The sequence below is a fragment of the Calcarisporiella thermophila genome, assembly GCF_041956535.1.
Source record: "Calcarisporiella thermophila strain CBS 279.70 unplaced genomic scaffold VTP21scaffold_11, whole genome shotgun sequence".
NCBI classification, from domain to species: Eukaryota; Fungi; Calcarisporiellomycota; class Calcarisporiellomycetes; order Calcarisporiellales; family Calcarisporiellaceae; genus Calcarisporiella; species Calcarisporiella thermophila.
This window is the reverse complement of record NW_027192201.1, coordinates 694247-716029: the sequence shown is the minus strand read 5'-3', so window position 1 is coordinate 716029 and position 21783 is coordinate 694247. Positions and strand designations below refer to the sequence as shown.

Sequence of the window (21783 nt, the reverse complement as noted above, 5' to 3'; positions counted from 1 at the left end):
TATGTAAAAGTGAATATGACGAAATATCAAGGTTGAGTCTTGCCATTTTTGGAATCGAGATCTAACGTGAGTTTTTTACGCGTCTCCCTCGACAACATAACTTTTCCTCCAAACATAATCAGACAATATCTTTAATCATCGTCGAAGATTTCAAAGAATTTCATAGACTACCTCTATTTTTTAAAAAATATAAAATTCTTTCTTGATTTTCTAGCATTTTTAATTTGCATTACACAAAAAATGGGACAGTTGTGCTTTAAAGCTAGTTTCAAGTCGCGTAAAAACCTGAATCACCAGAAGGTAAGCCAAATAATTGAGGATGCTAACTTTAATAACTGTAGGTCAGATTGGATTCACGCGGACGAACGGAAGAAGACAAAGGCAAAGAGTACAAAAGAGCCCCTAAAAGCGAGTAAGAAAGCGAAACAAGGAAAGCGGATAACCAAGGACATGATTGGCGTGCCAACCAACTTCCAGCATACGAAACATATAGGAGCCAATGAGGTGAAGAATATCCCGTATGATGTAGGTTTATCTGGTTCTTTTATTTTACTTTAACTCTCATGCTAATTCTTCACCTGATTTAGGGAGAAAAATTACGCCTACAAATGGCAGAAGTCGCTGCAGCGATCCAAATGGATTTTGATGCGAACCCCTCTAGCTCCTTGACAAAGTCGGAGTCCAACAAAAATCTTTGCAAGGTATAGTTTTGAATTTAATTTTTTCGAAAAGGCATGGAAAATATATTAAATGAAATGTGTTTACATAGCTCACCCTCGAAGATTCTCCTGCCGCCAGAGAGGAGCTCGTTTACAGGCCCAATCCATCACTTATCCTATGCGGTGAGCCCAAAATGCCAGAAGTTCTCCGTCCTGTTTCACGCTCTCCCGAACAGTCCCCGTACATGTGCCATAGTGACCTCGGGCCAAGAGTAGAAATGCGCGATAGATCTAATAATTATGTGAAGAGGAAATCACCGCGTAAGGTAAATACACCAAGGGATTTATCAAACGTATATATATATATATATCAATACGCCTTAATCAAATTTTCTCTTTATTGCTCCTTAATCAGCGCCCTCATTCTCAACCTGATATTCGTACTCAGCAAGACAATCGACTCGAACATTTGCAACAACGGCCACTTCGTGTTCATCCCCTTCCACCAGTACCCCAAGAATTCCGGGTTGATAATGAACCGAAGGTAATTAATAAAGCATTTTCAATTCTAACAGGAAAGCATCTGGAATTCACAAAACTCACAATTTGGCAGATTGGTAAATCGCACTATGTTAAATATCCATCGCGAACCTCGGTTACTCCACCATATTCGCATTATCCTTATTCTTACCACCATCAGCAATCTCAGCCCTTTACCAAGATGTATCAACTTCCTCCCACGCCTACCCAATCCTATAGCCGAAACTTGAGATGTGACAGCGGAATTGTGGTCTAAAAATGAGCGATTTTTAATAATTCTTGACATATTTCCCTGTAATTTTTATTTTTGATATTCAGGTAATTATTTTTTTTTTCTTTTATTTATCTAGATATTTGTAAAGAATATTTACAAATGATAATTTTATTTATTTTTACGCTTTTTTGGTATTAATTAAATATTATTTTTATTGGGTTATCTCAGGCACTACTGAATAAGATTTTAATAACTGATTTTGAAATCTCAATATGTACATATGGAATAGACATCGAGAATACATAGCATAGGATGGGATTAAAAGGTAAGATACTCTCCTGCCAAAATTAGGGGATTAAAACGCCATCCGCAACTGCAATAACTTTCTAGCATCGAATTATCGAAGTGGGTAGCTCCTTAGTATAAGATGCATATCTCTTTGCATATCTAGAAAATAATTTTGCGAAACAGTCCGATGCTGTTGCAACTTCTCCGGCTATTTTTACTTCCACCCTCCCCGATGAGCAATCGAGTGATTTAGTAACTTTTTGCAATGGCTCTAAAGCTATTAATGTAGTGCGGGAGTGCGTTTGAGGCGGGGAGTATAAAGAGCGTGGTTGGCAGCTTTGTGCTGGAGCAGACGGATATTGCGGTTGTATGCGAGAGTAGTTAATATGGGAAGAAATTGAGTCAACCGCATATCGCTGCTTTAATTTAAATTCCGGAGAGCAAACTAGGGACGAAAGAGAAGGAGTGCTGGGTGGTGTGTGCATCCTGTCGTATCGGCTGGGAGGAGGAGGAGTAACCGGGTGACCCATATAGGGTGGAGTGCGTGGTTGATCTAGAAAAGAAAGAGTTGGCGTGGAAGGGTGCTCCTCTTGTACGCTCGGATGCTTTTGCTTGAGTGGCTGAGCACGATTCTCTCTGCGGGTACGCAACCGAACTCCCTGATCAGAGAACATTCGCGTCAAAAAGGTTGATTCTAATAAAAGCGGTCCGTTTCCAGAGACGGTCAATTGCAGCTATTCATTCATTCTCACACTGGATCTCTGCTTACCAGCCATCCCTGGAAAGAACTTGGGTGGATACACAGTAAAGGGATTTGAATAGGATTTTGTGAGTGCAATCGCCTCCATTCTGTATTGGTGAAACATATAGTGAGGAAGCAATCTATGAGAATACAGGTTATGCCTATAGAAAGACAATTTTACCCTCTAATTTCATACAATACAAATTTGAGCCGGAAAACACCCTCCACTCGGATTGATATATCAGAAAATGTGAAAAATCCGCCATCCGTATTGTCGACATCTTTCAGCTTATAGAGAGACTGCACAGTTGTTCCAACGCACACTCGGTTTCTGTTGTAAAAGTTGACCTCATCGAGCGTAACAGGATGTACAAGATTGCAATGTACGAAGTAGTAAATATTCTGGAGATAGTTTCTTTTGTAACACGAAGAAATACGTTAAAGGAATTTAAAGAAGAGAGAGGATAGGTAGGACATTACTCATTGACACAGCCTTCTATTTTAAGCTGAACAATAGGAGGTGGATCAATCGGCCTTCGGTCAACTATAGGAAAAAGGAAAGTAGAGAAGATTCAATCGATAGTCGAGAGAAATTCTAGACGGAAACAAGAAAACCTTTGTCTCTGAAACTACATAGTCGAGCACGCTCAGGGTGTTGGCGCACTAGAAGATTGTATTTTACTGGGCACGAAAAATAAAGGGTGTCTTGAAAAGCATCCTCGAATATTCTCTTCATTGCTAATCCACATAAATAGGTCGCCAGGAGGTATCTACTGGTATATAAGAACGAAGCAAGTTGTGATGGGAATGAGAAACTCGAAATGGAGAGACTTTGAAGAACAGAGGGGAAGAGGCTAGAGGATTATAAGCGTAGATCCTATAAACCTTAAGTTTAAATTAGATTATGCGTAAAAGTGTAAAACTCGGGAAAAATATAATCGCAAATCTTCAAACCTATAATGGCGAATAGAAAGAATTAGTCAGGCTGCCAATAATCGATCCAACTTTCATCATTGCGGCTGAATACACAGGTATGACCAGAAATTGAAATATATCGGGCTGGCAATACTTACCTTCACCCCGCCTTCGTTGATAGTGATTTCACAAATTAACAACCTAAAATCACAGTAGTGTGTAACCACGAGGGTAAGACGCATGGATTATGTACAATAGAAAGTCAAGCCAATTTTTATCCTCCCTAACTTCTCTTATTTGTATCCTTGCCAACAAAGACTCTTCCCATTACCTTGATTATAATTTCTATCATCTAGCTTTTATTCAAGATCTAGTTGAATAATTGAGCACGCTTTGTCGGATTCCAGTTTAATACCTAAGAGCCCCTATATTCAATTTTCGAAACGATAATCTCTTGCTTTGTCGATCCTGCCACGAATTCAAACCTAAACGGGTGAGACAAAGAGAGAGGAGTTGCGAAGATGGCTCTTCTTTTTCGAAGTTTTTCAATCTCTACTGGTAACTTTATCCCTACTATTCGGCAACGGTACACCAATTTAGAAAGGGACGGGGCGGTCAGATTCTTGTCGCTTCTTTGCTTAGGAACTAGTAGAGTGACCCATTCTTGTGGAGTCTGGTTTATTGTATTCATTAGACCCTGGATCTTCATGAGGATGCATCTTGCAAATTCTATCCTGCATTCTCTCGACATCACGTAATAGACATTTCCTAATATTTGGGTTTTTGGCTCTCAATTACACGTATTCTTGTCCCACTTTCACTACCTTCAATCAGCAAATCTAAATATTGATGTGGCTTCCAATATATTAAAGCACTTTTATTGTCTCTCTTGGCTGGACTCTGCGTAATACGTATAAACTGGAAAATTGTAAAATTGCTACGGCGATGAAGTAACGTGATCACCTGTCGTTGAAGTGCAAGTATCACAATATAGATAACACAATATGCTTTAGCAATAAATATGTGCCGAGCTCCTATTATAGCACACATTTTTCCGGAGAGCTGTGAAATAGTTTCCCTTTCCAGCGAATTCAATATAATAGAATCCTATTGCTTATGATATTTCCTCTTGAGATGTTCCCCTGAATAAGCTTTGTGAGAATAGGGTAACTTTTGAATACGTCCTACCCTATTATAGGTGTTATTTTTTATATTTTAAACATATTTATTTTGATGTCAACGCAGTTTTTAGAATTATATAGTCGAGGTTGTTCAAATTCGATAACAGAGCTTTGCAATTTCTGCATTCTCTTAACAAATAAACTCGGAAATATAAGTTAGAAGGAAAGGATTTTAACTGCTTCGGGCCTACAGGGACTGAGACTTTGATAATCCTGAGCATAGCCTAGCCTTATAGAATCTCCAATATTTACTCTTCTACGACAATCCAGGGTGGGGAAGCCAGCTTTGAATATGAAAAATATCTTATAGTTGACTAACTTATTCTATACAGAAAATCCAACTGTTATTCCAAGAAACTAGTTTTTTCTCCTTTGAGAATTTTTCCAATACATCACACTGTCCAATTGTCTAATATAGAATAAGAAAAAAGTTCAATTGAGATAATGAAAAAAAAGCAAAGAAAACACTAAAACACTAAAATATACAAAAATAAGGAGGCCGTAAAGAGGGATGGGTGGGGAGAATATGAATTACAATTCCTTGCAAGGGAGTTGTGTCAAAAGCAGGCCAAATCGTTTCTTGAGTGTGACACGGTGACGCGAGAACTTGTCGTCAGGAGAGAAACGTGCTGGATGTGCACTCTTTGTAACTCCACCAGTTGGCGTTGTTTTCTATTGGAAATTAACGAAAATATTTAGTTGATTGCGTGATAATAATAGAGACGACATTGAGAGTAAAAGTGATTAAAAATCAGGTAGAGCTAATATATACATGCCATCATTGATATATTTCAGATAGCAGTTGGACAAATTGTTCATCATAAAGAAGAGAGAATAATAGGATAATAGAGACAACATACCTTCAGAGTGTATATGCGATTTCCGTTGGAATCGGTATAGTACATTAAATGCATGATTATAATTTGATTGTTTTGATAAAGTGGTACTATAAAAGAAGAAGAGAGAAGGAACTAGTGATTTGTTTACGCTTATATTATTCCAATCAATAGCATACGCCACAAAAGCTGCGCCTCATATCAAGCTTTCCCTTCGTAGTCGAATAGAATGTGCTGTATATGGAGATAAATTAGCACACATTACCGTTGGCATTGCATCTCATTACAAGTTTAACCCTTTTCATTTTTCAATTTTCATCTTTCTTGTGTGTGTATTTATGAAATAGTTACAACAATGAGCAAGCGCTTAAATTCAAAACGGAATAATCGCAGTCGTAAAGTTCACTATGATCCACAGCTAAACCAGGACACGCCCTTACTTGCTGATCCCTATCGCACTGTTGCGGTACCTTTTCCTGCACAAAGCTATCCCTCACCTTACGACCGTCCGAAACAGAAACTTCCAAATCGTAGGTCTAATTATTCTGACTTCCGTTAGTGTATTGCGACTGACGTGCCGATTTCATACACATCTCATTAAGGTACCACAAAGACGAGCCACAAACTTGCGCTGTTCCCTGATGAGACTCCTGTACCGCAAAATGAGGGCATTTTCCCAGACGAGGTGTACAACCAGATCGGTCAGATTTCACACGAGACCTCTCGTTTTGAAACTGAGCGGCTTTCTAAACTTGAGCGCGCCAAACTCCCTCGAGTGACTGCATATTGTACAGCATCGTAAGTTTCACTATAGCAGTAAAGAAAAGATTTAAGTTTTCATATGATTCTTTATATAGACAATATAGGATGTCCGATTTAATGCGATTTTTACAATCGAAAAGAACGGTCAATGGCACAGCACCAAAACGTTTAGACGAGGTGTAAGTTACTCTAATCCAGGTTGAGATGCAGTGAAACAGAAAATAATTTTGTCAACCATAGTATTTACACACCGTATATCTTCTCCACCCCCGTAAAACCACCCTCGGTCATGGATATGCTTAATCTAGACGACTTCCATCGTACTTCACATAATTCCGATGGGTCAGGAGCCGACTATTTGGAGGCTAATGGTGAAATAAGTGCACCCGAGCTCTTTTTCTTCGACTATGGCGTGGTGGTAATGTGGGGAATGACGGAGTGGCAAGAACAGCGCATACTGGGGGAGTTAGGAAGTTTTGGTCTCGAGGATGAAAAGCTGGCTGAAGAGGACGTCGAAACAGAAGAGTTCCGATTCTATTATAACGCAAATGACCAACCCAAGTATGCTTCTAAGATTGAGCACTTTTTTGGATAGATATTAATGCTAATTGAAATCACCTTCAATTTATAGAATTTATAACGATGTGATTACGCTTCGGCATCCTAACAATTATATGGTTAAGCTCACCATTTCGCACGCAATAGCTCAGTCAACTAAGGCATTTATACGATTCCATTTGCTATCGGATAGTGTATATTAAGATTTTTTCTTACTAAGATTTTATCTCTCTATAATATAGATGACACTTTTCGAGGGTTTGATTGAGGAGACCATCGAATCCACAAAGCATATCCCACAGACAATGGCCGAATCCGGCAAGGTGCATATGTCCCACACCGCTATTACGAAGAAAATCGGCCAACTCTTCATTATGCGTATTAACGTCAATCTTGTGAGCAACATTCTTGATACACCCGAGATTTTCTGGAGTGAGCCTGCACTAGAACCCCTCTATCAGGCACTACGTGGATACCTTGAAATTTCTCAGCGTGTGGAGTTGCTTAATCAGCGGGTGGCGGTAATTTCGGATTTATTGGATATGCTTAAGGAACATTTGACAAGTTCTCATGGTAATGAATGTGATTCAGATGTGCATTTCTGAGAGCAATTCTTTTCTGACACTCAATTTTTTTGAATTTAGGCGAGCAATTAGAGTGGATTGTTATCATACTCATTGTATTCGAGATAGTTATTGGTATGCTAGGATCAGTTTAAGGGGACCTTATTCGATATTCCTAATAACTATATTGCATTTGTAGGAGTGATAACCATAGCCATGGATTCAGCAAATTACGCGAAGAAGTAGATGAAACGACTATCTTATATTTCAATTTTGTAGAAAACAGCCCTTTTACATTTTATTTTTCTTATTTCCACAGATTTGTCATCCTTATAGAAAAATGGTTATTTATAATGCTTTTCTAAATTATAAACCAATAATTATAAAGTATACGCAATATCTTCATCTTTACTTCTCAATTTCTCGCCCTTCATTGCAAACAAAATAAAGTTTTCAGTGGAGGTTAATTGCTTAATTTAATTAAAAATAGTAGCAAGAAAGACATCTGTTTGGTTGTCTTTTTTTAGATATTTCTTTTTCATTATAGGATTTTTGCAATACCTATTAGAACATTTCGTATCAGAAGACTACTGCGTGGAATATGGGCGGATAGGCTTTATTGTATCATGGGGCTTTTTCTTCAGAGATAAAATAAGAGGTAGCTCATGATTGGGAATATCTGCATCTTATATAAACATATATGCAGACAAACATGTAAAGCTGGCAAAAAACAAATTTGTCTCTGATTCTCAGCACATCCACCAAGTGATTGGGGCCTTGAGTAGGGTAGCAGATAAGAGTAGAAGTGGACTGGCCGCTTGTCTTTTTAGAGCTAGCCCCGAGTCTATATATGAGAGTATTAATTTTTCATTTCAAAATCAGACGTGGAGAATATTTTGAATTCAAGCCTTTCGAAAATTCCGAGAGCCATATCTGATACATAATTAGGAAAATATGACAGATAATGGACACATATAGTAGCTTTCTTTAGAGTTGCATTCGTTTCCTTCATGTGCTATGCTGTGAGCTTTATTTTCTCACCAGCAACAAAAAAGGGAAGAGTCGAAAGTGAAAATCATGTGCTTAACAGCCACTAGCTTTGCATTAGTTTCAGACATTGCAAAATCTCGCACATTCTTATCTTCATACTCTTGACTCTTAGAATAAGAACTTTCCCTAATGGACTATCTATTTGTCAGAGAGCGGCCATTTCGCCGTAGCGCTTCATTTCCTCATTCTTTAAATCGCTCGCTCATCCCCGTCATGACACCTTCTACTCCTATACAAACCGCTACACACACCAAAACTTCTCGGCGTACATCCATAGAAGAGAATGAAATTCCTGATCTAGTGCTTCTTGCCGATGGTCCTTTCCGTTATCCTATACGTGCATCTCTGCTTTTTACTCTTGGATTTGCGGTTTCTGTTGCTGCAGATCTTTTACTCCATGCGGACGAAGGAAGTATTACACAATGGCTTCCTCCCGTATGTGGAGGTGCCGCTGTACTAGTTGGGACTCTGTTTCCTTTGTTTGATTATTGGACATTAAATGCACCTTCACCGCCGGATTGGTCGAATGCATTGAGGTAATGCAACTAAAAATTTGACTCATAAGGTTTTGGACACTGATTTTGGATTTTTTTTTGGTATATATAGATGTTTTGGTGGATTCATAAGTATCATGTATGCTGCGACGGTAATTATTCTTATCTCGCTTACTATGCGCCTGTGTTTACTTCGACCTCTTCTTTAACTGACATAATTTCATCAATTAGAAACTTAACACCGTTGGTGATCTACATCTTGTCTTCACGTTACTACTAATGTCCCTCGTACTCTGGTTCCTTTTTGATCGCACTGTACATGGGCTAGGGGCCTCGACTCTAATTGCTTTCTTGGGCACCGTGGCAGTATATTTTCTAGTTTCCAACGGCTTCTATTCGTAAATTATACCATCTGTTTTCTCTGTCACATCCTATTATATTTAGTATCCATTTTAATATTATAGATTTTCAAGAGCAGATTTTTTTGGAATGAAGTCGTGGATACCGGTATGTATCTATGGATAGCTTTTATACTAATTTGTATCTTTTACCTTCATCACTTGCCACTTTAAAATTATTAGGGGCTATTATTTTCAGGATGCATCTGTTTTGCCACTATTGGCCGAATGTTGGAAATCATCCCCCGGCAACTCTACAATAAAAGATGGGTGCGAATGCGTAAACGAAGTTTCAAACATTAATAGCGGTCCCATCTATACTTTAATTGTAACATTTCCACTCTGTAATACGAAGGTCTATAGCCTAAAATGATAATTGGAATACTTGACTGGTTTTATTTTGCTATATTGTAAATACAAATGTTTCATTATTATGTTTGCTTTTTTTTAATTTCTTCTTTACATCCCTATATGGATGATTTACATCCTGGTATACTTGTGTTGATTTTTTGCAAAATTATCTTATACTATTTTTTTTCTTAATAAGATTGTTATGGATATTTTTTATTATCCTCAATTTACAGTGCATATTCTTTAGCAAATACATATATTATACTCTTTGATTTATTCCATCAAACATATTTTTGAACTCTTATTTAACGATTATAATTGTATCAAATATCTTGGAGCATTCAATATATGGAAAATTGATTTATTTATACAACACATGCAAAATTAAAAACCTTCAAGATTGTTACAAAATTTCGACCGTGAAATTTGGATTACCTCAAAATCCGCCTCTACCTTATGGCAGGAATTACATACAACTCAAAGACTGACAGTATGTTAATTAATGTCACGTGAAAAAACGTTATCCATGATTTTTATTTTTACTAGTCTTAATTTCCTATTTTTAACAAATTTAACTGTATTTTATCAGAGTTAACCATGGCTTTGATTTCTAACAGGTTTCCTTGAGAAGTTTTTTCTTAGGGGACTGGGCAGGCAAATATAAGAGTAATATATATGATATAAGGAGCTTTAACACTCATGGCTCAAGGGAGTTTGTTGAAGTGACAGTACTAGATAGATGTATTGGATGGATTCAAAAAGGGCCGGCTTATATCGTCGACAAGAAGCACGTTACTAATCTTCCTTCTGATGAATAAATCTATAATACGAATTTTATACCGTTTAACACAAGATAAAATATTTAAAAATATAATTTATATTTTCACTTAAGCACTTTATTTTATTAAGGTTTTTTTTTAAAGGTAAATTTTTAGCTCAAGTTTTTTTAATAATATTCCAGCCGGTAATATTCACATCAGCACGATGCTCCTCCACCAACTCCTTCATCACTTACCAAGAGTCCAGGAAATTCCTCCAGTTCATCTGGGTGGCAAAAAGTGTCAGTTCAAAGTTCTTCCGTTGGGACTACCTTCTTTCTCAGGATATTCACCAAGGTGCTACGCCCAGTCCTCACGGTGTGTCGGAAGGCAAGGATAGGAGTGGTGTCTTATCGTCGATGGAAGAGTCCAGGATGCACTCTCAAACGTTGATCAATATACTGGAGCAGTTCGGTTTTGTGATCAATTTCGAAAAGTCAATTCTAACGCCTTCTCAAGAGATAGAACATCTGGGAATCAAAATCCAAAACGGGGAAATGACTCTCGAGCTTTTGCGGAAGAAAGTCAGGGACATTTCTAGGGTAGCGCTCGGGTTCTCCTGGACCGGAGTAACTACCTCTCGGCAACTTGCTGCATTCCTGGAAGCTACATATGCAGCCTGCCCTGCGGTCATGTTGGGAAAGCTATTCGCTCGCTCATTAATGATACTCCCTAATTCAGAGCACAAAGGGAGGCAATATAACACCGTTTTCTACTATTGCTATCGGTCTAGACCCCGACAAGAGTCATTACAGTAAATCTCTTATTACCAACTAGAGATTTGAATTTCAGGTGTTAGTCAACAGATTACGCTCTAATTTAATACCAGTTTACACATTAAATCAGAGCGAAACCATGATCAAATGTTCACCAGACAACTAAGCTGGAATTATGAGAGGAGCGAGATATGATCCACGCCCTATTGATTGTGGTTGTGTTGATATCTCTCCTAGTTCATATCAATCCAAAATTTGAATAGCCTTTCTAGCTCTTTTGTGGATAAGTTAAAGCCACAGGAAGCTACAATAAGCTCATTCTTCCGATTGAAAAAATTTCCACGCTCTATTTTGACTTTCCTTGTACCTAAAAGAAACGGAATAGACTCGCAAAATTTATCTCCCTATACAATGAATAAAACTCAATTTGTGTTCTGAGATAGCCGATGTCCTCCAGAGAGAAAAGCTTGGGTTTTCGTTCAAAAGTAGATATATGGTAAACATATGAATGGATATGTGAAGTGTGCATCTATTCAAGACACATATAAAGCCTGATATAAACAACAACATGTAAACGCTACTCTCATCTATAGCCTTTAGTTAATTGAGACATAAAGTCATCACGATTTGTGATAACCCTTGCCTTATTCTAAAATGCCTTCATTACGGAATCCATTCGAGCGTCTTGGCCGTGAAGATGCCTTCGTCAAGTGAGATTCATTAGCCATTATATATCTTGGGAAATTAACTTCACACCAGGCGGCTTTCGCTGACACTCTAATGTTTCGTGTTAGGTTGAATTACTATGAAGATAGAGAACGTTGAAGCATGGATTTGCTAACAATCAAGCTAGTTATACTAATTTTGGATGCGCAAAAAGCGGCAGCAGTAGTGATGCGCAAGATTCAAACCAACGAGTTTGCAGGATAAATTCAGAGGAAAACAAGGAGGATATTTCGACATATTCTTTAAACCAAATAGTCCCTTGGCAATATATCGATAGAAAAGCACTGGCTTTTCACCAAAGAAGCCATAGAATCCATGCGGTTAATAGAAAACTGCGCAACACGATGCCTACAAAAAGGCACACGTCCTTTATGGACAAAGTGGGAGATGGGGTATGTCCTGAGAGAATACCTGATTATGCTCAAATCAGGTAAGAATTATTGTGTCTGCTATGTTGAAGAGTCTGCCGCAAGGCCAACGCTGAAAGATGCAATAAGTAGACCAAGTCAGAGACAGAACCAAAGAGCCTGGATGAGTAGATCGTCGACAATAGCAGTTTCAGCATCATCCCTCCGTCTTGTTAGAGCTGGTTTGCTTGAAGAATCTATAAATAACACGTCAGACGGTTCAATAGTAGTCTCTATTCTAAGTTCATTTCTGGTTGGCCCATGGGCTGCAGCTGCATTAGAGAGCTTGCAAGAATCTCCTTCGCCTTGGATACCGGCCTGGACTATTGGTATAGGACTGCATGAAGCAAGTTGGAGATGTGCTACTATAGCCCTCAAAAGTTTGGGAGTGGGTATCGAGAGTGCATCTGGAGCATTGCGGGTGTCATGGCGCGCAGCAGTCCCATACCCAGTTCCTGCTGACACCAACGGAAATAGTGTCAGGTGGGGTGGAGCAAGTTTGGAGAATAGAATTTTAGAGAAATGGTTGCTTTCGAATCTGGTTCAGGAAGAAGGAGCTAGATCAAGGCTTTGTGTAGTGGAAATGCCTGATCCGATGCAGCCGTGGCATCACAACAGGTATTTATTAGGAATTCAAACTGGAATCCAATTACTGGCCTCCACTCTTACCGTACTGGCAATATGGCAGCAACCAAAGGTGCTATGGGCAGCTATATTGAGCACTTCTTGCAACTTGCTAGGATTAAGACTTGCTAGGGCTTGCAGAATGGTTGAGGACACGGGTTAAAAACTTGGGAGGACTGCTCGTGTGCAAGCAATCCTTCTCACATGTGCTGCTATCCCACATGATGCATTCTTGTTGATAGGTGGGACGGATCTCGGATTACGAGTGAACAGGCCATTGCGACATAGGAAATACCAAGCTTGGATTTCTGGGCTTTCATCGCTAGCATTTGCTCTAACCACAATCGGAGCTATTCTCGTGCTTTCTAGACTGGACGCCGATAAGTGGGGTGCAGCCCTGATGTACATAGTAGCCAGTTTATTGAACATGGTTGTGCTAGTTTCCAGCACAACTTCTATGTTCATTAGAGCTGGGAAACCATTTGGGTGGAGGGTAACAGTGCATAAATTTAACCGTTGGTCGGACATGATTATCACGATCTCAGCAGCGGGTCTGGATGGTACAGATGCTGGCCTGACTTCGGGAGTAGAGGGTGTAGTGCAGCCCAATGCTTATCTCCATATTATGGATGTTCTGCGAAATTACGTGCAATGGCAAGCTGTATTTGGACCATTTCGGGGAATCACCCATAATCCTTCTACAATACAAGAGCCCACAAATTTTACCTAGCAACTCGAAAAAATTCCCAAGATGTTCTTAAATATTGTGAAGTATGCAAAATGGATTGGAAGAGCGATTGGCAGTGAGTTTCAAGCGTATAATTTCAAAAGTACGGCAAAGTCAGGAAATACAACGTAGCGGAGCCATTTGATGGATAATTTCTCATAGGATATCCCTACATAAAGCCCTCATTGGGATTATTGGCTAAATCCATTTGAAGAGCCTTTCGAAAGTTTCAATAGTCTATATGATCGGGCCCAAAGCAGGTATAGTATATTGGACATGGACTCTGGTCAGAGGACCGAAAAAATAACCAAGTCTCAGAAACTTAAGCCTACAGACCAATTTCAGCCGTAACTCCAAGCAGTTTTCTAGTAAAAAGTAACTTACGAATTTCAAGTAGATAAAAAGCCAATTTAATAAAAACAATTCACAAAATTAGCTAGATAACACAATCAATAATTCCAAAAATATTTTGTCAAATCCCTTAATTTAAAGAGCTAAAGATACGTTTTTTACTAAGCATGGTTCATATACTTCCAGGTTCAGACTGTCGAGGGCAATGTGTAAAATTTCCCTTTGGGTGAAAGCACAAGGGAAATGAAGCCGGATGGACGGTATCGGCTCTTCGGAGCCCGAATCGTGCTTTATTTGTAAAAATTATATTCTTACGTTGGGAACCGATGAGCCAGACTGTCTTTCCAACTATATTCCAACAATCGATGGGTCCGATGGGCCAAAAGGAACCATATTGGTGACCACTTGCGATTGCAATATTATACATGATGGATTGTGTATCAATTTGGAAGATGAAACGAATAGAATGAAGCTGGAGGAGGCATTGAAATTGCTACTCAGAGATAGGGGGACGGCCAAAGAATACGCTTACGCAGTGGAACTCGTTAAAGCGCTGGGATATTATCCACTCGCCATTGATTTAGCCAGAGCATCACTACGTCAGGAGGAAATAACAATACAAGAGTACCTCCATGAATACCAAGAGAACCACGGATTTTTCAGAGGATAATCCAGTGGAAAAAGGAATCAAGTATAAAAAAACAATATCAATCCTGTTCAAGAACACATTGGAGCGGATTAAAAAGCAAAGGGAAGGTTCCTTGGCGGTGAATTTGCTCTTTTCTATGGCATTGCTCTACCCAGACCATGTCCCAGCCGCATTCCTTCACACCCATGCCCAAACAATTCTTGGCGGAAAAGAACATCCATCTTATATACGTAAGGCCATGAAACTACTCCAGAGCTACTCCTTAATTCAAAGTACGAAGGGAGGAGATACAACACAATCTTCTACTAGCATTTCCATATCGATACATCGGATAGTTCAATGGGTTATTCTCAACAAGAACATAATATGTACTAAGCGGTATGAACGCGTAATATCTGCCTTGAGTAAAGAGATGGAGAACAGCATTCCCAGTGAATACGAACCAAGTGACAAGACCATTCAAGAGACAATGCTGCTTTATGCACCCCATATCCAGCATGTTGCTCGGCTAGTAAAGCGACAAGATTTGGGTCTTGATTCTATCAATCTCGCATCCGTTCTCTCACACACTGTGGTATTTTTTACAAGCAGGGCACAATTTCAAGAAGCTGAGGAACTGGCAGATTATGCAGTGGAAATAACAAAGTCAGTGGGTAATCCACAACATAAAGCAAAGGCTGCAAGCAATCAATTCTTTCATCATTACATGAAGGGTTGTCATGAAGACTCAGAGCCGCATTGTCGCATGGCATTTACTATTCGCAAGAGATGTCTTGGCACAAAACACGATCTTACAAGATCGTCATTGCATTATCTGGAAGGTTTATATGATGAAATGAATAGGTGTAGAGATGCAGCCCGGCTTTATGAAGAAGCTTCAAGAGGAGGTGACTATATTGCAATGCAGCATTTAACTGAATATCGATTTGTTAAGGTTTTGGGGGCGGGTAAATGGGGTTATTGGCTGCATCAATATTCAAAACGGATTAATGCTGAGGTGCAACCTGTCAAATATGAATACGGTAGGATGGATTTAACCCTCCTACATCATGCGATTCAGAGAAATGACATTGAAAGCATACGGAAATATAAGGAGATATTCAGAAAATTCATTGCGATAGGAGACAAAGAAGGACAAATGCCTTTACACTATGCAGCGAAAGATGGATATACATCAATTTTGTGCCTTTTGGTAGAAGAGTATCAGGCAGATATGAATGCTAGGACCAATAATGGATGGACAGTGTTACACGCTGCTGCAATGAGTGGACATATGGAGATCGTGAAGGAGTTGGTGGAGAAGCATCATGCTGATGCGAATGCTAAGGACAATAATTGATGGTCACTGTTACAATTTGCTGCGATGGGTGGGCATATGAAAGTGGTGAAGGAGTTGGTGGAGAAGCATCCTGCCGATGTGAAGGCTATGTATTATGATAGAAGTTCTTTAATTTACTATACTTATTATTGTCATCCTGAAATTGAGAGTATTTAATGAGAAAAGGTAGGATTTAACTAAAATAGCAGCCAGATAGGAAATACTTCTTACTTTTTCTTGTAATGTATATCCCTATAGAAAGCTTGGATGCAGAATACTGTTTGAAAATTCGTAGAAATTTGGTTGAAAAATACGACTAGGAAGGGATATGGAAAGTTTCAACACTCCTTATATCTATTTTTCAGTTGGCGATTCTCCTCTCTTGCCTTTGCCTCGTCTCTCGTAACTCATAATGTTGTATCTTTGGAATGGACTGTTCCTTGTTTACAGCGTCTCTAGCAGTCCTTCGAGCTAAAACATAAAATAATAAATTAAGAATAAGAGTCCTTGTTAGTTACCCTCATAAATATTCGGTTGTAATACTAGTGCAACTCTTTATCCCCTTGTTCGAGCTACGAGCTTGAATTTGTGTGTCACCATCTTTATGGCTATCATAAATTTCACCTTCTATTGTACTGCTTGAAGTGGAGTGCTCGGTATTCTTGCTTAATTCCACGGAAAACGTATGTTTGGATTTAACTTTTTCCGTTTGGTACGCTCCTATTATAAAAAATGCTCTATTTAATTCAACATCAAGGAATATATATAGTACAATTTACGCCTATGATGGATAATTTACTTGATCCATTCGAGAATTATCCAGTCTCCTCAAGTATGAAGGAAATCTTTGAACTCTTATTTGAACTAAGAGTGGGATAATGAAGGGAATGATAATAAGATAAGTATCACCATAAGTCAATATCAGCTAGGTTAAATACCATTCTCGCTAGTTTCGTGACCTTTTGAGGATCTTGCCCCTACAAAAAAACTGGATATATAAAACGTTTATAAACATCGGGCATAATAAAACCTGGAAGTGAAACCTCAAGGCTCTTACATGTTGCATTCTTATCTCACGGTTATTTAATTATTTATATAATTTTTTATTAATTTTAAGAGTTCTAAAGGTTAAAAGGTCCTCTAATGAAAAATTGCTGGAATTAATTTGATGTTTGTTCGAATATTTCAAAATTCAATGTAGTATAGCCTAAACTGGCGTATAGAACCCGTAATCATATTGCGGATTTTCTTTGTTAACTAAGCAATAATATTTTTATTATTGAATCATTTGAGCGACAACAATTAGGAAATATTCATCCGCCAATTGACTTATAGGAATATCTCGATTTGGATCCGCGTCGCCATTTCAGAACTCAGAAGACCGTTTTACGCGTTTCCTCTCTCGGTGATATACTATATGGGGCTTGTCTAGGCTGTATATTTAGGGTCACCGAATTTGTTTTCTTCTGTTTTACTCTTCAAACGCGTTTTTATTCCTTTTCCTTTATAACTATTCCCGAGAAAAGTAAAGGAAAACGCGATAATATATACGTGTTTTTTATACTTTTTGAGGGGAGAGTCTTAGCTAAGTGGAGGGTAAAGATTTTACTTTCTTTTTTCTCCTTTTTGTCGCGATAAAGCGTTAATATATTGGCCCGTTCTCATATATATATTAACCGTTCCTAACCATTTTGACAGTGTTTCTTTGCTTTTAGGCATTTTGTCGACTAACATCACCATTGCAAATACCGGAAACGCGAGGATGTCACATTATAGACGGCTTACCGTTGGAGGCCAGTTACGGTTAGATTCATTTTGGAATATAAAGCGTTCATCTGATGGTAGGAAAAGCACCATTTTATTTCCCCAGTTTAGTGAAGCATATAATGTAAATCTAACCAATTTTGACGCGTTTTTCTATTTACTTAGAGCTAGAGCCCGCTACTCATGTTAACATATCATCACAGATACAGAAAGATAATAATGCTGGAGTGAAACGCTATACTTGGTCTCAGGTAGGTTGCCTAAGTTTATATTTCTTTTCATCCTAATAAAGTCGCTTTTGTTAAACAAGCCGCCCGCGCGTATTGATTCTCACTTCCGTCAGTCAAAGCACTTTTTCTCTAAGGAGGAACCAACACCTTCTCTGAAGATGGTACGAACCCCACCTACATTTCGGCGATCTTATTCTCTTGTAGATGAGTATTCTTCGCCGTCCTCGCCTTTGGACGAGCCACACGAGGAAAGCTTACTATCCCCTCAGCGTAAACCACCACGTGCTTTTGGTCTTCGGAACGTATACGAAGATGAGGATATATTTGAGGAAGAGGAGGAGGAGGAGATCGAGGAAGAGATCGAAGAGATTGCAGAGGATGAAGAGAAGCAGCAGCCGTATATGGAAGAGGATGAGGATATGACAATGCTCGTTGAAGAATATGCTGAGACGTCGCTGGACGACTATGGTGGCGCGGATACGAGTTTCAACACCACAATCGATACCTCTTTCAACCTCGACACCTCTTTTACTACTAGCGGCTGCACTTCTCTATCTGCCAACCATGCAAATAACAGCATCCTCTCACAATCTTGTCCCACTACTTCCCCACTTCAACTTCAGCAATGGAGGCGGCCTGAGCGAATCGCAGAGGCCACTCCTCCATGGAGGATACAAAACCAGATGCTCTGTGCTCCTCCAACGACTGCTCTCCGTCGTGGTGCGGCAGGTACTACCTATGGTTACGTGACTGCACGTGACGAGAATATAAGTCCAGCAAGTCAACGGATCATGCAAGCAGTGTCGATGAAGTGTGTAGGCATTGGTGCAGGTGAGTGGGCCTTGATGCGAGAAAGAGGTGTAATGGAAAATGTAAGTAGAATCATAAGAAGCTAAGCGAGTTGGAAGAAGCGTAGCTTACCTTTCTTGCTTGTTAGCCTTTCCTCTGACGCCTACGGTCTTCTAATACAAATATATATGAAATATGCTCGCTCATTGACAAGATTGATGCTCCATTTTATATTTTCTGAAATTTTTTTTAAACTGCTATGATTTACTGGCCCTCGGTTTATATTCTTTTCTTATTGATCATTTGAATGTAAATTTCTTTCTCTATCGCTCTACTCTATCCTCGTTTTTGTGATTTTATACTTTATTTCCTCTTATCTCTGTTTGTATGAACCATTTATTTTCTGCTTTTATTCCTTTTATTTTTCTTATTTTACTTTTATTTCGTATCCGAATGTTTTATTATATTATTTTTTTTTTGTTATTTCTGTGTGTAATTTTCTCTAGGTTAAGAGTCGGAAGTTTCAAAGGATATAGAAGAGATTCCATTGTTCTAAAATGAAGAAAAATTTGAAAAAAGAAACAAACGACAAGGAAAAAGCGCATTAATTTACAAATAATAAAACAGGTAGAAAAATAGAACCTCAAATGATAAATTCGAAAGCAATGTTCCACACTAGGTTTGCTCAAGCCAGTACTTCAGTCGATCCTTAAAGTATTTTTCTAACCGATTTGCGCACTTGTAATACGGCGTCCCCTCTGCATTGTATGTGCGGCAATTATCGAATATTTTCTGCACATCAACTTGAAAATCGTCGAGTGTCTTGTACATATCGGCCTCCACTTTGGATTCTAGAGTGGCCAAGTCCATTGGATCCTTGATCACCTCATAGTAGTCAGCAACGTCATCCTTATTCACAGGCTGCAAGAAGGGCCATGAACTGTTGTGGTTCTGTAGCTCGCTGACGAGTTGACGCATCGTAGTGTAATGTTCGCTGCGTGGTATTTGGTTCGGTCTATGAGACCATAGTTAGCAGTGGAATAAGGTGAAAAGGAGTAAATATTGAGAACTTACGCTGTGTCCATTTCCGGTGTCCATCCAGATTCCTCTGAGCGAAATAATGAGAGTGAGATAAAAAATTTTTTCCATACAAATAAAGGGAGAAATATATACTTATTCCTCTAACCGTCATAGGATCAACCTCCTTTGAGCCTTCGCGGAATTCGACTAATCCCGGGTACACGATGTGAGAAGTAGATCGAGTTTTGATTTTCTCATACACCACCTAAGAAATAGATAGATTTATCAAATCTGCACTAAAAAAACAACATAGGCTATTACCTCTTTTTGGATAGCAAGAATTTCTCGCACTCGTAAATACTGGACCTTCGGCACCATAGAGCACTATACATGAGAAAAGAACAGAGGAGTTCAATCTACTCTTACGCTTGGTCCGTAATACATGCCACTACAACCATACCTGCATCAGAGTGCCTCCTTCATAATCCTTGATATATCCGACCCACATACTGCGGTCGAGGGTAATCTCCTTCGTAAATCCCTAGTGAATATTTTCTAGGTATTAAAAGAGGATCAAAATAGTCTCCATTGTAGTCTATATTTACTTGTTTTTCAAAATAGCCTGTAGCATAATTATCAGCATATGTTAGAAAATGCTGAATGTCGCTCACAGATCGAATGTAATCTTTCAAGTGGTTCATCAAACGCGAACCATAGCCCTGTTAAAATGCAAAATGTGAATAAGATAGTAATCTTCTACATATAAAGACTTGACACTCACTCGAACTTGCTCCTGACTCGCAATAGCGCAAAACACAATTTCAGCGAACTTTTGAGAATAAAAAGGGCGATACGTAATCCCCCCTACTACAGACATATCCCGTTTGACAATCGCCATTGACACATGATTCCTAGAGCATTGCATAATTGTTATTACTGCTGATTCCAAATATAAGCAAACTTATCCTCACCGATCGTAAACTAATCTTGCAATATATTCCTTAGGCATTTTCGGGAGTTGTTTCTGAAAGATGTTCTTGAGTCCAGTTAAGAATATCATGCTATCTCGTGTCCCATCATTGGCGACCACGCGAAATTCCACAATCCCCGCTCTCTCTTCTAATACTGCTTCTTTTTCCTTTTTCGACAACTACAAATGCAGACGTAATGAGCGTTAAATGTTGACTCGCCTCAGCAATAGAAAATCCACTAATACTTGCCTCAGAAACTTCGGCTCCATTTGTTATTTTATCCTTGGGTTCTTGGTCTCCATCTAGGGAGAATGAGAAGGTCAATGCTATCTCAACACTAAATGAGAGCTCTTGATTCAACTACCTTCTACACTCGCGACACCATTAGTTTCTCCCTCGAGTTTGACCCGTTTACTAATAGGCTCGTCTCCCTCTCCATCCTCTACAGATCCTTCACGAGATCCTAAAAGTCCTCAAGAATTTAGAATTAAAATATAGACAACAGTAGCATTTCATTAATACTTTTTAGCGAGGGAGATTTATGCGGGGATGGAGTACCATCCTGTAATATCATTTGTCTAGACAAAAGGAGATCAGACAGACATTCTGCAGACAATGTTTTTTTAATAAAGATTATATGACAACTTACTTTCTTAGTGATCTGATGTCCTCATCCTCGTAGTCAAAATCCAAGAGCTTTTCCATCTCCTAATGTGAGAACAAATTATTACGTATGAATTCAAGTGCGATTATTATGTGGCAGCTCTCAACAGTAAGAAACCAATTGTTCTAGTCAATAATTTACCTCCAGTAATTCATCAATCCTTATTGCAACTCTTAATCGTCTCTCAAATTCTTCCGAAGAACATTGCCCTCCATGAGACGAGAGTTTATGACCGCATGCACATGAATCTGCACGCCCTGGTCCGGGAGGTTTTGGCCTCCAACCTTTACATGAGCAAGTATTGCATGGAATATTACGGCCGATTTTCATAAGTTTCTCATGATGGGTTAACTGCTCAACAGGCTTATCAGACGGCGGGTAGGACAGGCGTAGGGTTTGGGATGCTTCATCCGAGGCCATAAGTAGTGATGAACTCTAATTATAGTGTCGTAGCAATT

General features: G+C 39.0%; 9 protein-coding genes across 9 annotated transcripts; 7 read left to right on the top strand and 2 right to left on the bottom strand.

Moving 5' to 3' along the window:
* Positions 1-240: 240 nt before the first annotated feature.
* VTP21DRAFT_1427 (uncharacterized protein) lies at positions 241-1455 on the top strand (the record flags this gene model as incomplete). The annotated part of the gene is made up of 5 exons (XM_069391513.1): positions 241-525; positions 588-701; positions 770-985; positions 1075-1203; positions 1273-1455. 5 exons carry the CDS (start codon positions 241-243, stop codon positions 1453-1455), a joined length of 927 nt encoding a protein of 308 aa, XP_069251548.1.
* Positions 1456-1981: 526 nt separating this feature from the next.
* VTP21DRAFT_1426 (uncharacterized protein) lies at positions 1982-3179 on the bottom strand (the record flags this gene model as incomplete). The annotated part of the gene is made up of 6 exons (XM_069391512.1): positions 1982-2044; positions 2109-2395; positions 2471-2550; positions 2625-2858; positions 2924-2987; positions 3059-3179. 6 exons carry the CDS (start codon positions 3177-3179, stop codon positions 1982-1984), a joined length of 849 nt encoding a protein of 282 aa, XP_069251547.1.
* A 2551-nt stretch (positions 3180-5730) lies between these two features.
* On the top strand, positions 5731-7504 carry VTP21DRAFT_1425 (uncharacterized protein; the record flags this gene model as incomplete). The annotated part of the gene is made up of 8 exons (XM_069391511.1): positions 5731-5905; positions 5978-6173; positions 6233-6316; positions 6378-6698; positions 6769-6856; positions 6938-7268; positions 7340-7393; positions 7458-7504. The coding sequence occupies 8 exons, from the start codon at positions 5731-5733 to the stop codon at positions 7502-7504; spliced, it is 1296 nt and encodes a 431-aa protein (XP_069251546.1).
* Positions 7505-8521: 1017 nt separating this feature from the next.
* Positions 8522-9503, top strand: VTP21DRAFT_1424 (uncharacterized protein; the record flags this gene model as incomplete). Its single annotated transcript, XM_069391510.1, has 5 exons — positions 8522-8844; positions 8915-8954; positions 9034-9200; positions 9267-9309; positions 9384-9503. 5 exons carry the CDS (start codon positions 8522-8524, stop codon positions 9501-9503), a joined length of 693 nt encoding a protein of 230 aa, XP_069251545.1.
* A 504-nt stretch (positions 9504-10007) lies between these two features.
* Positions 10008-11127, top strand: VTP21DRAFT_1423 (uncharacterized protein; the record flags this gene model as incomplete). The annotated part of the gene is made up of 2 exons (XM_069391509.1): positions 10008-10041; positions 10532-11127. The coding sequence occupies 2 exons, from the start codon at positions 10008-10010 to the stop codon at positions 11125-11127; spliced, it is 630 nt and encodes a 209-aa protein (XP_069251544.1).
* A 1028-nt stretch (positions 11128-12155) lies between these two features.
* Positions 12156-13572, top strand: VTP21DRAFT_1422 (uncharacterized protein; the record flags this gene model as incomplete). The annotated part of the gene is made up of 3 exons (XM_069391508.1): positions 12156-12241; positions 12396-13000; positions 13085-13572. The coding sequence occupies 3 exons, from the start codon at positions 12156-12158 to the stop codon at positions 13570-13572; spliced, it is 1179 nt and encodes a 392-aa protein (XP_069251543.1).
* Positions 13573-14705: 1133 nt separating this feature from the next.
* On the top strand, positions 14706-15908 carry VTP21DRAFT_1421 (uncharacterized protein; the record flags this gene model as incomplete). The annotated part of the gene is made up of 2 exons (XM_069391507.1): positions 14706-14841; positions 14905-15908. 2 exons carry the CDS (start codon positions 14706-14708, stop codon positions 15906-15908), a joined length of 1140 nt encoding a protein of 379 aa, XP_069251542.1.
* Positions 15909-17649: 1741 nt separating this feature from the next.
* Positions 17650-18830, top strand: VTP21DRAFT_1420 (uncharacterized protein; the record flags this gene model as incomplete). Its single annotated transcript, XM_069391506.1, has 4 exons — positions 17650-17728; positions 17817-17902; positions 17962-18753; positions 18819-18830. 4 exons carry the CDS (start codon positions 17650-17652, stop codon positions 18828-18830), a joined length of 969 nt encoding a protein of 322 aa, XP_069251541.1.
* Positions 18831-19345: 515 nt separating this feature from the next.
* Positions 19346-21745, bottom strand: VTP21DRAFT_1419 (uncharacterized protein; the record flags this gene model as incomplete). The annotated part of the gene is made up of 13 exons (XM_069391504.1): positions 19346-19685; positions 19745-19778; positions 19844-19955; positions 20012-20074; positions 20151-20231; positions 20296-20409; positions 20472-20601; positions 20662-20840; positions 20911-20963; positions 21026-21124; positions 21184-21239; positions 21311-21369; positions 21467-21745. 13 exons carry the CDS (start codon positions 21743-21745, stop codon positions 19346-19348), a joined length of 1599 nt encoding a protein of 532 aa, XP_069251540.1.
* Positions 21746-21783: the final 38 nt, after the last annotated feature.